We start from the raw sequence: 15,218 nt of genomic DNA on the forward strand, positions 1-15,218 counted from the left end.
ATATCTGAAAAATTACAAGTTTTAAAATATAGATGTTACTTTTATCTAACATTAAATGTAAGGGATATTGAAAGCTTTTAAAGCTTAGAAAGCTTCTTCACTGTATTTGCATTGTGTGATGTGGAAAAAAAAATGGATCATCCATGACTCCTGGGCTATTTTCACAGATTGAGTTGAGAAAAATATGCAATGAGTGCATGTAACAGCACAAAATGGATCTAGATGGCATAAAGAGATCATGAATTTAGTTTACACACAGGTTTTATTAGAGAAAGGTGGGTGGTGATTTGTCTAATATGAACTGGGAGTAGCCACGCAAACACAGCTTGATTTTCTTTGTGGGCATTCACATGTTCCAGCATTACCAGGACTGACTAGTGATAAACATGTCCCTCAGTACTTGTTTATTTCAGCAACTCTTACTTTGTAAAATAATGCAAGTGCCAAACTAGATGGTGAGTATCTACTTGCACTGTGTTCAGTATAATGTTTTGCCTGGGCACAACCAAATACTGCCAGACACACAAGAGGAGATTTGTGTGTACTTCTCATGTGTCATGTTTTCCAACAATTATTGGTTCATGATCCATTTCTATAATCATTGTCAGGAGTCACCATGCCCAACATAAATATGCTATCAGGCCAAGTAGATCCTGGTATGGGGAGTGATACTTGTTGAACATCTCTGAATTTCTTTAGTAGAAGGGTCCAAGGTTACCCCCATAGAGACTCCAGGAGCTGGGGATTCTTCTGCAGGAGGAATGGAACTGTATCCTAACAGATTAAATGGAAGCTCATCTAAAGCATCAGACACTCCTGTCAGACAGGCCTGGCCTCTAAATGGGGTCAACAAGTTCCTGATGGAGAATGAGGCCAATTCAAAATTAGAGTGCCTTCCTCTAGCCCGTTCACAACTGACTTGATTATTATAATGAATGTTTACTTAGCGATTCATTTTATTCCCAATGAAATATAATGTTTGATTATGATCAACTGTTTTTTTTTTGTGAACAATGGCAATGTTATGCACTTCTATGCTTAGATTACTTCTATTTTGTACTTCTAAGGTAATTCCTTGACAAATTTATTTCTCAAAAGTAATGTGCAATTCATAAAGAATACAGAAATTAAAATTACTTCCTTTGTATATCCTCAGCAAATGCAAGAATATGAATAATATGTTTTATTAACAACATGTAATAATATTCATTGTGTTATAGCCTCTATATTTCCCCAAGTGTTGGGGAAATGTTGTGTCCTGTGTGTTTACTTACTGACAGATGTAAACACACAGGAAACTATTCACAAACAATTCACAAGCAATAGCTTTCTTTACAGTTGTAATCTGGGAAACTGAAATGATAAATGTTTGTAAATTGTCATGTATAAATAAGATTCCAATAAGTGGTCTTGCACCCTTTGCACTGATTAAGAGAACATTTTAGGACAGATCTGACTTTAATTTCTGAAAATACTCAAACTAAGGTACAGTATTTCACCCCACTACAATATTAACCTATGGATTTGATTTTTTTTGTGTATTTAAATTTTACTATTGTATTGTTATAGCGCTTAAAACAGATTGCAAACAATATGCCAGGTAAGTTGCCTTGGTGAAGGGCATTAGCAGAGCAAATACAGTAAGTCTCTCTGTGTAAAAACAAGAACTTATCAATGTTGACCTGGGAGCCCCTTATCAGAAAAGTCTCACTGTTAGCCGGTAAGAAGAAACATGTTTTTTTGGTATTATTCTACTGCTATGTCCTTAAAAAACATGGCCTATTAGGACTGTCAGAGAAGAGAATGATATTTTTAATTTGTATGTAAGTTATAGAAGAATAACGCACGCTTAATGCACTGCATTTATTGAATTATTGACTGGACTTGCAACAGATAGGCCACCAAGGAAACACCCGAAAGTACAGCAGAATACTGTGCTTATCAGTTTCTTCACTACCCAGTTAGACAGAATTGCCTACAGGTACCTCATAGTACAGTGAATTCAAAAGAATACACTGATGAATGCCTGCAAACAGTTTGTTAAACAACATGTTTGGTCTTATCACTTACAGAAATATGTACATTTCACTTTTTAGCATTAGCATTCTTACAGAATTTGGAAGTCATTATACAATTAAGATCTATTATAAAATAGAGACATAGTGAGTTATAGAAAAGCGGTGTTTTACATAACCAGTATTGACTGCATTGGAAAAATCAGTAAAATCATGTCATCCAAAAATACCCACCTAAGAGATGCACTAGAATAAGGGATATAGGGAAATATATCAAATGCTCCTGATGTAGTTGTAAGTGAATTGAGAATAAATAGATATTAAGTATGTGGTGCTATACAACTTATTACTATTCCAAGACAAACTGATTCCAGCAGGGCTGGTTGTTCAACTTAACAACTAGGTTTTTCAGATCCTTGTCTATGGTGTTTGTAGAAACATACACAAGCAGACTGCTGCTAATGTTATAGCTGGTGAGCTACAAAACTAACAGTAGTTAAATGCGTTTGAAATTCACAAGGTATTCTGCTTGTTTAGGCCTATTTTCAGTTTTTTTTTTGACAAAAAGTGATTCCTAGCTCATTTTCTCCGTGCAATGCAAAACGAAAAAGTTTCACAGGAGCAGAACACTATCATGACCAAGGAAATCTCTGAATATGAACCCCAAGCATGACCAAAAACAAGAATATGACCAAAAAAGCAAAAGAAGTGAAGGTTAGTAGAGATTCTATTATCAAGATAGCTGTATTTGAGATACTGTATGCATATTATTTTTGTGTGAGATATATGAAATATATATGATACGATATAAAACATATACTGTAATGTATGTTTTCTTGGAGTTGATGAGAGGAGTAATAATTCAGACATACTTGGTTAAACAAATATTTATTACAATGACAGAACACAAACTACACTACACACAACAAAACATACAACAAACAAGTTACTCTATGTAGAGTATTTACGAACGAGGTGATTCACAAGCCTAACATTCTGGGCACTTTTATCCATAAAAGGCAGGACTGACGTTTTTAAATTAGATATATTTTACCCAGGAAACCCAAGTTCCCTAAAAAAAACTCTCTAGCAAGATTCAAATACTTAGCTCTAGTCAGGAGGAGACTCTAGTCTCTCCTCTCCTTCTTCCAAGCTTCTTCCTTTTCTTGTTTCCTCTGTGCTCTTAATGTGATGTTATGTTGTGTATTTCTCTACTTGCAATCATTGATTGACAATAATTAACCCACAGGTATACAAAGGTAAACTTTACAATTGTTTCTGCTCAAGGAACCCCCCCCAGACCTCAGCAAACATCTTTAGCTTTGAAGCTAGGAGTGTTTACTGTGCCAAATGTCACAAACGTAATCTAAAATCCAAGAGACACTTCTCAGTAACCTAAAGCTCTAACAATATTACACATCTCTGTGTACAACGGTAGCCATCCTTTACTTTAAGGACATCTCCTTTAAACGTGATTGTATCGGCAAACAGAAAATAAATGATCATCGTTCCCTTTAATGCCATTAGTATCTTTCGGCGCTCTGGGGACCAGCAGCTCCTGGGATATGCTTACTGATACCCGAATATTCGGTTCAGGGAGTCTTATCTTTAAGACTGATTGCAATACTAAAAGACAGTATGTCACCAGTGCCAATTACATTGTTTTCTTTCCGGGAACATGGAAAATCGCACAATAAGCCTTTTCAAAATAACAAGAAGAACCTTTTCTGAATCTGTTACATATATAAATGTAAGTATATATCTTGGCTATTATATTATACATCATATTCTAAATAATTTAATAATACTTATGTTATTACTGTAGGGTAGAAATTCCATATATATTTTTAAAAGTCTGTTATAAATCAAAGGTGATAGATGCATTTCAGTCAACACTAAGCGCATCTTTGAGATGATCCCGAACATTTAATTATTTTATCATTTTCTGTGAGTTTTTTTTATGTACGAAGCACGCCTATCCATAGAAACAATAATAAGAGACAATTCAAAACTAATGTTACAATAAATCCATTCCCTTACCAAGACATTACGGTGTGCAGTACCGTATTTGTTAACCACTGTGGAGTTGAACTGTCTTTGCCGTTTCTTCGAGTGTGCTGTTATTTTTTAATTAATAGGTAACAAAAGGTTTGGCTGCATCCGTTATTTAAATCTTGCTGAAAATGTAATATGACAGAAGCACCAGTTTAAGTCAGAATCCGTCAACTGAGGTGTGCATGACTTATTAAATCTTTGTTTTCTGTTTCATTTCTGTATAAAACACACACCCTGTCAAGGTGAATTTCGACTGTCCTCTTTTACACATTGTACAGCTTGGATACCTCTTGCACAACACTGCTATCCATTCAAAATTTTTGAGACGCTGGACCGTATTCGCTAATGACGAAAAAGTCAATTTACAGAAGTCTTTGTAACTGTTTTATTTCACTTATGATTCAAATATGTGAATCCGCGAGAATGAAAAGATTAACAATGTTAATTTACTGTTTGCTTTTTATGTCTGCCTTAATAAGTATTAGAGAATAGTAAATTGTAAATTGTAAAATTTACAATTTACAAATTGTAAAATAGTAAATTGGCGATTTCTAATGTATTCGTATTTTTACACTAAAATTATTTCATAAACTTTCTCAAAGCTTATGGTTAGGGGCTATGCAGTGTCGCAATAATCTCCAGTTATTTTTGTGATTTTCATTTTTATTTGGGATTTTTTTCTTTTTTCTCTTGAATTGGAAAATGTAGAGGCTCACAGCCTGGGTTTACAGAAGTACAGTGAATGACAATGAATGGGCCTAATGATTTTAGTTTTGAGTAATTTCCCTGCTTTCTAGTCCAGACCGTATTTTATATTATGTGATGAAATGCACTCTTGTCCTTTATGGGACAATTTTATTAAACGGCTGTAGAGTGATTTATATTTACTTAATAGTAAGGCACTTTTCATAATCAAATAACATGGTGCTGTACAGGACAGACACCAATAAGACACAACACACACTTAGCAGGTTAAAATCCAGAGTAAAAAAATGAGTTTTTAAATGTAGTTTTAACTCATTAGATTTATTAATATTCCTAATTGTGGAAAGGAGTTTTGCTGCTGAGAAATCACAACATTGTAGACTTACTTATGTACTGATTTTACTATAGTACTATAGGGCAAATCAAATTAGAGCCTCTGGACATTAAGATCAGGGCACTAGTGTAGCAGCTCAGTAGTAGTCTTAAATAGATAGGATATAGACCATCTAGAACTTTGTATGCTTAAAAAAATCGCCTCATAATCGATTCTGTGTTGCACCTGGGTAACAGTGTACTGTAGAAAAAACAAAACACGTTTTAAGATAAGAATAAGGCAAGAATTCTTATATTACTCGGGTTCTGCTTTTTTAAATACGATTTATGCGATCTTTGCTGACACATCAGCAAGTTGGATACTGCAGTAGTCTTGATGTAAATATAACATAAACCCAGACTATCTTGGGCCTCGATGGTTTTCAACATATAATATGTCGTAGACTTGTTCCTCTAAAGATCAGAATGATGCATTTTTCTTCCACGTGTTTAGCTGATTGCCTGATCCTGGTCTTGTATGCTCTGAAATTTGTTCACTGATCATGTCCTTGACACTATACCAGTTTTGCTGTCAGTATCTTGCATCAGGGTTATATTTATATAACAAGATGAATGGGGATCATTATGATCTACTGAAACTGACCAATTGGAGCTCTTTGCCTGATGATGTTTTTGATGAAGTGCTAAAGTTCTCTGTCAGAGCTATTGATAATGAACCTAATGCTTGAATAGTGGCTTTATTACACACAACTCACTTTTCGGACATTTACTTTGTATATTGATAAATCAAAATTGTGTTGTATTTATTTTGAGAATTATTCCTGTTCATAGCTGTTTTATAGTTTATTTTTAGACACGATAAGCATGTTTAAAACAAAATTTTCATAAGCATCCCATCATTGCGTGTTCTTGGGAGAGGTCCTGATATTGAATAAAGTATTGTTGTTTTTGTGTGTCTGTGGTATTGCAACTGATGCAACAGCTCGGCCAGTTATAATGGGAGCCCTGTTGGGTTTAAAGAGAATATTTTGAAAAAACCTGAGATTTATGCTGTATTTTTTGCAATTTGCCTTTAAAGCTTTGCTTATGAGTGATCATGTACAGTAAAAGAGAAATAGGCTGTTGAGCAAGTCTAATGTTATTCAGTACGTTTGCAAGGATGATGATGTAAAAACATTAATGTGCATGCAGTACCTGGTATTGTATTATATTGAATTTAGTTTTACTCAATATTTATGATTGTTAATCAAGCTCATGGTCAAGGGTGAAATATGTATGTGTCAAAACATTTAATAAATGATTCAAGAAGAAGGCTACAGGGAAAAAAACTAGGGCCCATTAAATTTAAATTCACTGTATTGAAAGTAGAAGACAGAAAATGAGACAAATACAAGCTATTGATTTCACACGTACTATACACAGTATATGTACATTTTATATTTGTGCATTTATTATGCACATTTTTCTCTAAGAGGAGAAATGTGACTAATCTGACCTTTTAATTGCTAAAATGAAGAGAGAAGTGTAGATAAAATCTATGATCACTTGCTTCTGACCTCTGACCATAATGCTGATAAAATTAAATCATCAGTGCCACATTTTGCACCTTCTCTTTTCACCCTAGATTTGTCCTAGATTTATGCTTCAGACTTCTCTTATTTACTGTATTTTACCATTCTCACAACTAGTAGCCTACAGATAAGTGAAGAATACTAAAGGGATTGCAAATAATTAAGCACAAAGCACCTTAGTGCAATTATCAAGACTGTCTTTGAGAAAAAAAAACAAACTAATTGATATCTCAATCCAAAGAAGCAGTTCATAACAAAATAAAAATAATTCCTTTAATTACCAGCAGTGATCAGAACCAGGCCAATTAAATTTGGATGCTGGGTACTGCTTTCTTATTTTACATTTAAGGGTGTAATTATTCTTTCTTACTAAATTTAGCCATACACTTATGTATTAAAGTCGGGTGGCTTCAAGAAACATTATATGAATTATATAATATTTAATGAGTATGCCTGAGTTTGTTGATGACTAAATACTGTAAATTGGTCTGTCAGCTTCATAGCTGGGTGTGAATTCGAGACAATTGGTTCTTCCTCATTTAAGCCAGTCAGTAACTACTAAAAGCTTTGAAAGTGCCCTTGAGCTTTCTAATCACCCACAAGGATAAATTGTTACATCTCCATCCTTAAGTGGAGTCTTTAATCACTATCAGATGATCTTTATAAAACCTATGCAGAGGGAAGATTTCTCAATTTCAGTTTAATTTTTAATTTATTGCTTTGGGCAAACACTTTTGAACTATTGTATTTACATGTTTAGTAGTAAAGAAAATCAATGATAGTTGGAATAAAAGAACAACAAAAGTTTTACAAATATAATTTGGAAACACTTAACCAAATATTCAGTAGATATACCTATAATTGTAGGTGGTTGTTTATACTTTAACACTATTGTTTTTAATTTTTAAAAGATCAAACACCTTCATTTGTTCTTGTTGCTATGGAAGTAGTGAACTGGTTGCCTTGGTAACAGAGGGGAGAAATTGACCAGCAACATTCATACAGAATGAGATACTTATATAAAAGGTAGATTTATATTTTAGAAGTATTGTAATCTATTCATAGTTTTGCCAGCATGAGCAGCCTAAATATTCCAAGAAACACAATTTAAAGCTCACAACGTATGGATTTCTAAATTCTTGAATGCTGTATACTCTACACATTTGTATGAACCTGTTCTTGAGATTTTAAGTATTTTGTTCATTTTCATCCATAATTAATAATCTCCAGAAAAAGTCAGAGTAGTTTGTTTTGAGAGCTGATCTGCTACTTAATTAATTTTTATGAAATCTGTAAGACCTTATTTATTTATGTGCATTATGTGATGCATTAAGACATGCATTTCCTCATACATTGCTTATTTTAACTAACACTGTTTTTATCAGGAAGACACCAGAAATTGTAATTTCCTATATTGATATTATCCTTTCCCTCCACTGCTTTAAATCGTCTCTTTTTAAGACTTTGTTATTACTTCGCATTTAATTTGCTGCCTGCATTCTCCTTATTACTACATTTGATATTGACCCGCATCTTGCACATCAATATGAAGTTAGGGTGCCTTTTGTTTTATTACAAATGGCAACGATGATCTCAAAAGTAGTTTTGGTAAGTTAATTATTTGTATATCTGACAGGTAGGTGGCTGCATTTCAATAGATAAATGGAATTTATTTGGTGTATGGACTTCCTGTTGAAAAGCTTCACTCTGTGTACCACAGTGATGAAATTTCAGTCTTCCTTTGAGAATATCTAGAATTGCTGGCAATCAAAAACCACAGCAGATACTAACAGAACAGTGAACATGAAAAGCAACAAATCAGATCTCAAATAAATTGAAGCAAGGATGTGATTGTCTCGAATGCTTACACAACTTTATTTCATATGTGTCCTAATCTTTAATCCACGCCAAAATTGAATCTCTGGCCTTCTTTATCATTGGAGAAAACTGACCATCATCCTAAGTATCCTATCCTAGGTACTATATTGATGCTCATAGCCAGTTTGAGGCAGTACTGTATTGTTTTTACAGTTATCGTGTCCTGCTTTCACATTTACCCTTTTCCTCTCTCTTATTGAAGTCAATAAGAGTACCAGGTGGAGACACACCTGTAGTTAGTGTGGTTAGGGATGGAGTCCATCACTGGGCAAACAAACCCACACTGTAGAAACTTAATTAGCTGAGTAAGCATGTGTCTGAGAGGAGGGAGAAAACTGAAATACAATGCTGATGCCACTGCAAAGCCACTGCATTTCCCCATATGTAAGCAACAATCACATAAATAAGTCATGAAAACATGCACTACAGTTCTAAAATCAGTTCACACCAAGCACCGGAGTTGTACTAAAACACAACACAAAAATTGTCAATGAAGCGAAGCGTAGGTAAACTTGTGATCCGAACTTTATCGTTATTTTACATTCCGTCAGTTTGGATATTTAAATGAAACAAAGCCAATGATGTATGCCCTGTCAATCTTCTGGAAAGACGACTTAAAGAATAGGATATAGAGCTGCACTTCAAATTATGTAACATAATTCTCCTTTTAAAGCAGAGAGAATTGCAATCTACTAAGATGTATTTCCTGATTTCTTTCTTAGGCACTAAAAATATTTTATTTTTGAATATGTAATTGTTTGCAAACCAAATATGTTCTTGCCTAAATTAAGACATGCTAGGATATTTTTGCCACACGGGAATTCCTAATTAGTAATGAGCTGCACTCTCAAGTCGCTGATTGAAAGAAAAAAAACTAACATCTGATTTTATCACATATTACAGTACAATACTCTATTTTAGGACAGATTATGTTCCTGCTGTCTGTGTTGCATTGCTTGTGTGCGCAGTGCCTTGCAAAATTATTCATTCCCCTGCAAAGTGACCATATTTTGTTGACATTGAGCTTGCAATAATGACAATTAAGAATTGATTCTAGATTTCTTAATATAAAAAACTGAACGTAAAGATTGGGAGCCCAAAATGTATATTTTGTATTGCATTATTTTCCATAAAGGTCCAATTTTATCATTATGTACTATCCAATAAATCATATGGCTTGAAAGAAGAATTGCGGCTCTGCTGGAGCCCTCAGTAGGTTGAGTCACAGAAACAACAAAGCAAACATGAAAAGATGTTACTGCTTTTCCAGTAAGATATAATACTTTAAAATTTAAAAAAAGCCATAGAGATAATATAAAGATATAACCCAAAGAAGAAAAAGGTCTAGGGAAAATGTGCTTAAGGTGAGGAGAGCAGAGAGAGAAGAGGAAATCATATTTTAGCAATGGTGTTGATTTATTTACATTCACTTTCTTTTTCTTTTCTCCAAGCCTATTTTTCTCCAATCCTCTGATAAAGGATACTACTGTATTAATGGAATTAGTGGGAACTCAAATATTTAGTCTCACTGGGTGAGAAAAAGCTACTCATATTTTTATAAGACTGGCAGTAGTTTATACATGTGTACCTTTTATTAAATTAGCTAGGAAACCATAAAATACCAATTAACTTTATATGCTATACAAAATCATGAATAGTAGGAAAAAGATCATTAATGGAAATTACAAGTAAAGATTATTTTTCATTTAAATGTTGTCACTGCCAGAGGCCATGATGGAAACTCTGTCAGTGCCGCAGAAAAAGAAGTAACTATAGCAACTACTACATTTTCTATATTTGCTGCTTTGAACAGGGATCACTTTAATCTGACAACATCAAATAGCTGGAATGCTGGAGCAGAAGGCATTCTGAAAGGAGATCGCTGTAGTACTTTGTGTTTTTAAAGGGCATAACCCTTTGTCACATAGTCCTGGAATACCAAGGCCAAATATGGCCAAATGCCTTAAAGCCATTGAACAACAACAGTTCAAAGTGAATCGACTGTCTTTAATATCTTACATAAATAAAATCCCCTCTCACATTCACAGAATTGTGGGATAGTGTAACAGGACTCGTAATTTGATATAAAAAAGGTATAAGACAGCCAAGGCATTTTTCTAATCCCCCTCCCCCGTGATTCTACTCGGGTGGTTTTAATTTTTTTTCACAATATTTAATTGAGGACACCACTAACAACAATATTTTGAAAAGCATCATTTGTGCTAGTACAAATATTTTAATTAAAAAATATTTTTTCATGAATGAGGTCCTACCCAGGATACCCAGGTAACCTGGTAAATTGTAGATGGAAAAGCAAATCTCTCTTCATGGGCCAAAATACTAGTAGTCCTGAGGTAAGTGGACAGATTAATTCAGTGGAAGACAATGAGAGTATGGTTTTAGGAACATGAGACGGACTAGATCAGTGGGGCCCTGTCTTCTATTCATGTGGTGTTATCTGGGTGGATTTTGTAAGTTCTCCCAATGTTCGTGTCCTTTTCCTCCAGACACGTGGTGCTCTAGTTTCCTCCCACAGTCCAAGTTAATTGGCTTCTGAAAAGACTGGCCCTGATGTGAGTGTGTGTATTTGTGTCTGTGTGTGCCCTGTGATGTATGGGTATCCCTTCCAGGGTGTATCCTGCCTTATGCCACTTGCCTGCTGGGATAATCTCCAGCTTCCCATTGACCCTTTATTGGATAAAGCAGCTAGAAGATGGATGGATGGGTGAGACAGACTTCCATTACCTTGGTGACAAAGCCCAGACCTCAATCATTTTGAAAACATTTGGGACTGGTAAAATGCATAGTAAAACCCCACATAACATTACACCCTCAGCTGAATTGTTTTCTCACATGCCATATTTATATCATTGCTTAGAGCCTGCATATAATACTGTATAACTTTAAACTGACATTGTTTTAGTATGAAGATTGTAACTGCATTTTCCCCAATATGTAAACCAATTACTATATTGTGTAATGAAATGACTTAAATGTTCTCCACCTTGCTATTGTTTACTTTATTTTAATATTCTATTAAATTATTATAAAGAGTCTAAACAATACTGTTACAACACTGATCTTACTAAACAATACTATTTTTTTTTGGCATACAGTATATTGTAACTGGTGAAATTAAAGAACCCCAGGATCGTAAGGATGAATGTTTTAAACATGGCTGCAAAAATGACATTTCTTTCTTTTTTCAGGGGTCTTTGCAACTGATGTGGGAGGACAATGCAAAATATCACCGCTGAGCACAATGCCAAAGAATGAAGAACTGCTGTGGCTAGAGAACATCGAGTGGTAACCATGACTGCGTGCAACAACAGCTTGTTTCAGGCTTGCACCTTGCAGGAGTCTAATGCTTCAAGCCTGTTCTCTGCTGAATATACGGTCATGCCCATTACTCTAAGGATATTGTTGGCAGCTATCATGATATTTATGATCACTGTTGGTTTCTTGGGCAATGCAATTGTGTGCTTGATTGTCTACCAGAAGCCGGCTATGAGGTCTGCAATTAACCTTCTTTTAGCAACGTTAGCCTTTTCTGACATCATGTTGTCTCTTCTGTGCATGCCCTTCACTGCAGTCACCATTATCACAGTCGACTGGCACTTTGGGGCACACTTCTGCAGGGTGTCAGTCATGCTCTACTGGTTTTTTGTTCTAGAAGGCGTATCAATCCTACTGATCATCAGTGTGGACCGTTTTCTGATCATAGTCCAGCGGCAGGACAAGCTCAATCCTCACAGGGCCAAAATAATGATCACAACATCCTGGCTGCTCTCGTTCTGTATTTCTTTCCCCTCAGTTGTGGGCTGGACAGTTGTTGAAGTCCCAACCCGGGCCCCCCAGTGCGTTCTGGGCTACACGGAATCTCTGGCTGACCGGGTGTATGCAGTCCTGCTGGTGGTGGCTGTTTTCTTCATCCCTTTTGGCATCATGCTGTATTCCTACCTCTGCATCCTCAACACAGTGCGTCGCAATGCTGTTCGTATTCACAACCACGCTGACAGCCTGTGCCTGAACCAGGTCAACAAGCTGGGACTCACAGGTATGCAGAGGCCGCCACAGATGAACGTGGACATGAGCTTTAAGACCAGGGCCTTCACCACCATCCTCATCCTTTTCGTTGGGTTCTCCATCTGCTGGCTCCCTCACACCGTGGTCAGTCTTCTCGCGGTCTTCAGCAGCCGCTTCTACTTCAGCCCCTCTTTCTATGCAGTCAGTGCCTGTGCGTTGTGGCTCAGCTATCTGAAGACCGTCTTCAATCCCATCATCTACTGTTGGAGGATCAAGAAATTCAGGGAGGCCTGCCTGGAGTTCATGCCCAAGACCTTCAAGATCCTCCCAAGAATGCCTGGAAGGAGCCGAAGAAGGATTCGGCCCAGTAACATTTATGTCTGTAGTGAGCTCCAGTCCGCTGTGTAAGACACACGGCAAATTAAAAACCCACTGTAAAGCCTTGTTTTAAACTGGCTAGTGGACTAAAGATTAACCCCTACATTCCAACACGGTATACTGTTTACGTAACAATTTTCCCCACTCAAATTGGTGTTTTGTCTACAATGGAACAATAAAACACAGCTTTGTATAAATATCTAAAATACTGTACATTGTTCATACTCTACATTCATTTTGTCATACCAATATCCAAATTATACAAAGTAATTTAACAGGTTACATGTATTATAGTGCCTTTCATCACAGTCAGGATCCAAGAGCTGAACTACTGATTGTTCAGAAAAGTACAGCCTCCTTAGAGGTGGAATATGCCATTTCTAAAGTTCAAAACTACTCCCATCAAGTACTGTTGGTTCAATGCTGCGTATTTAACTGGATTAAAGCAATGTCTCAGTCTCCAATTACAGTGCTCCCAATTGTAACTTAAATTGCAATGCAGTATGGTTTTCCAACACTTAGAGAAGTTAATGCAAATAAACATAGTGGCGTGATCTGTATTATCATGTTCTCAGGGGCAACTGGACAGAAATTGCTAGGATGCTTCATAGGAGAAATGGTAACATCAAGGCAACCTGTCATGAACCTATTTGGCACAGTGTTTAAGTGGATACTGACCTGGTTTGGCACTTTTTCATAACAGATTTAATTTTAATTTTTTCTATATATATAAACTACACTGTCACTGGTGGAAAGCTTCAGGCAGTTTAACTAAACTACAGATTACAGATTCTACTTAATTTTTTTTATATATAACATTAATATGGCATCTTTAATACAAATGTCACTCAGAACACTTTAGGTAATTCAAACACAGTGTTATAAAAACAATTAATGGTAACTGCTCCAGATCATGTTACTTCAGCAGCCTAAAGCAGAACAAGCTAGCTTCACTGTCAGGAAGATGTTCATCAGGATTTTATGTCACAGCCAAAGATGCTCTGGCAAACCTAAGTATTTACATTTTAGGAAATCATAATGTGACTTCAAAGAAGAATCAGGCTTTACTGTTTTTGAGTTGTTCCTAGGCATTTAACTGTAGTTCCCAGCACTCTTTATGGTCTGAGTAAACACCTTATTCCACAGCCTGAGCCCCTTAATAAAACATGACGTCTGCATTTCTCATATGTCTAAAAGTAAGGTCTTTCCAATGCCATTGAGAACCATATGAATGTATTTTAGAGAGAAGAAAGTGTAGTGTTATCTGATGGTCTGATTGTAATATCTTATGTAATGCATGATATTGAGATACAGATTATTTTCAACTGTATTTTTATTGAAATAGGGATAGATATTAGAAAATAAAATTGACATAAGGCCATTAACAACCATACATGTGTTTTTATATATTTAATATAATTTAAATATAATTATGTATTTAATATATTATATATGTAACTTGAAATGCGTTGGTTTACTGCACAGATTTGAGATAACCTTTGAAATGGGGTTTTGTTTTTAAATGCCAGAGACGTTCTAGAATTAAGAAGTGTTTTATTAATACATACTATGGTCTGCCATTGTAATATTATGCAATATTGCGTACTATTTTTAGTACATACCAATTTAATAAAAAATTAATGATCGTCATATTTTCATTAATCATATTTCTTGTTACAATTCAAAGTTTTTAAGATAATTGCATTTTGATCCTACAATTAGAGGTTTGAAACGTAATGAAAACCCCAGATTTGTCTTGAAGTTACAAATCTATTCTAATGAATAGTATGTTCATTTGTTGTGCTTTCACATACATCATTGTTGTCTTAAACTCTGCTGTATTGAAAATTTATATAAAGTGAATATCAAATTTACCATCTGGTATATTTTCAAATTTTGCTTATAAAAAAAAAGTGAGATGTGTACACATTACGAGTGAGCAAAGATATTTTCTACACAATTTTGACATTAAAAAAATTGTCCAATTCTGCAGAGCATTTTGAAAAGACCACTAAACCAGCATGAAACATACCAACACTGCAAGAAATGGAGTTGCCAGGAAAATCACACATTGCATTTACATATTTCCTTCTATAACAAGGCTCATTTGGTACATAAAACAAATCATGCAGAATTGCTTGTCAAAATCTAAAGCCCAGTTGGCTTTTTTACAGAAAGAGAAATGCCCCTGGAATACATTCACACTAGAGTGCAAAGAAGGGACTTTCTAAATTCTGAAAGAATAATATTGTTCATT

General features: G+C 35.2%; 1 protein-coding gene across 1 annotated transcript; it reads left to right on the plus strand.

Annotated features, from left to right (window-relative positions):
• Window positions 1–3,555: 3,555 nt before the first annotated feature.
• gpr45 (G protein-coupled receptor 45) lies at window positions 3,556–14,793 on the plus strand. The gene is made up of 2 exons (XM_015364070.2): window positions 3,556–3,765; window positions 11,767–14,793. The coding sequence occupies exon 2, from the start codon at window positions 11,870–11,872 to the stop codon at window positions 12,989–12,991; it is 1,122 nt and encodes a 373-aa protein (XP_015219556.1). The 5' UTR covers window positions 3,556–3,765; window positions 11,767–11,869; the 3' UTR covers window positions 12,992–14,793.
• Window positions 14,794–15,218: the final 425 nt, after the last annotated feature.

This window comes from Lepisosteus oculatus, chromosome 15 (genome assembly GCF_040954835.1).
Source record: "Lepisosteus oculatus isolate fLepOcu1 chromosome 15, fLepOcu1.hap2, whole genome shotgun sequence".
Lineage (NCBI taxonomy): Eukaryota > Metazoa > Chordata > Actinopteri > Semionotiformes > Lepisosteidae > Lepisosteus > Lepisosteus oculatus.

What these genes read in the sequence shown, in the direction of transcription:
- gpr45 (XM_015364070.2), top strand. Translation starts at nt 11,870, where the DNA reads ATGACTGCGTGCAACAACAGCTTGTTTCAGGCTTGCACCTTGCAGGAG.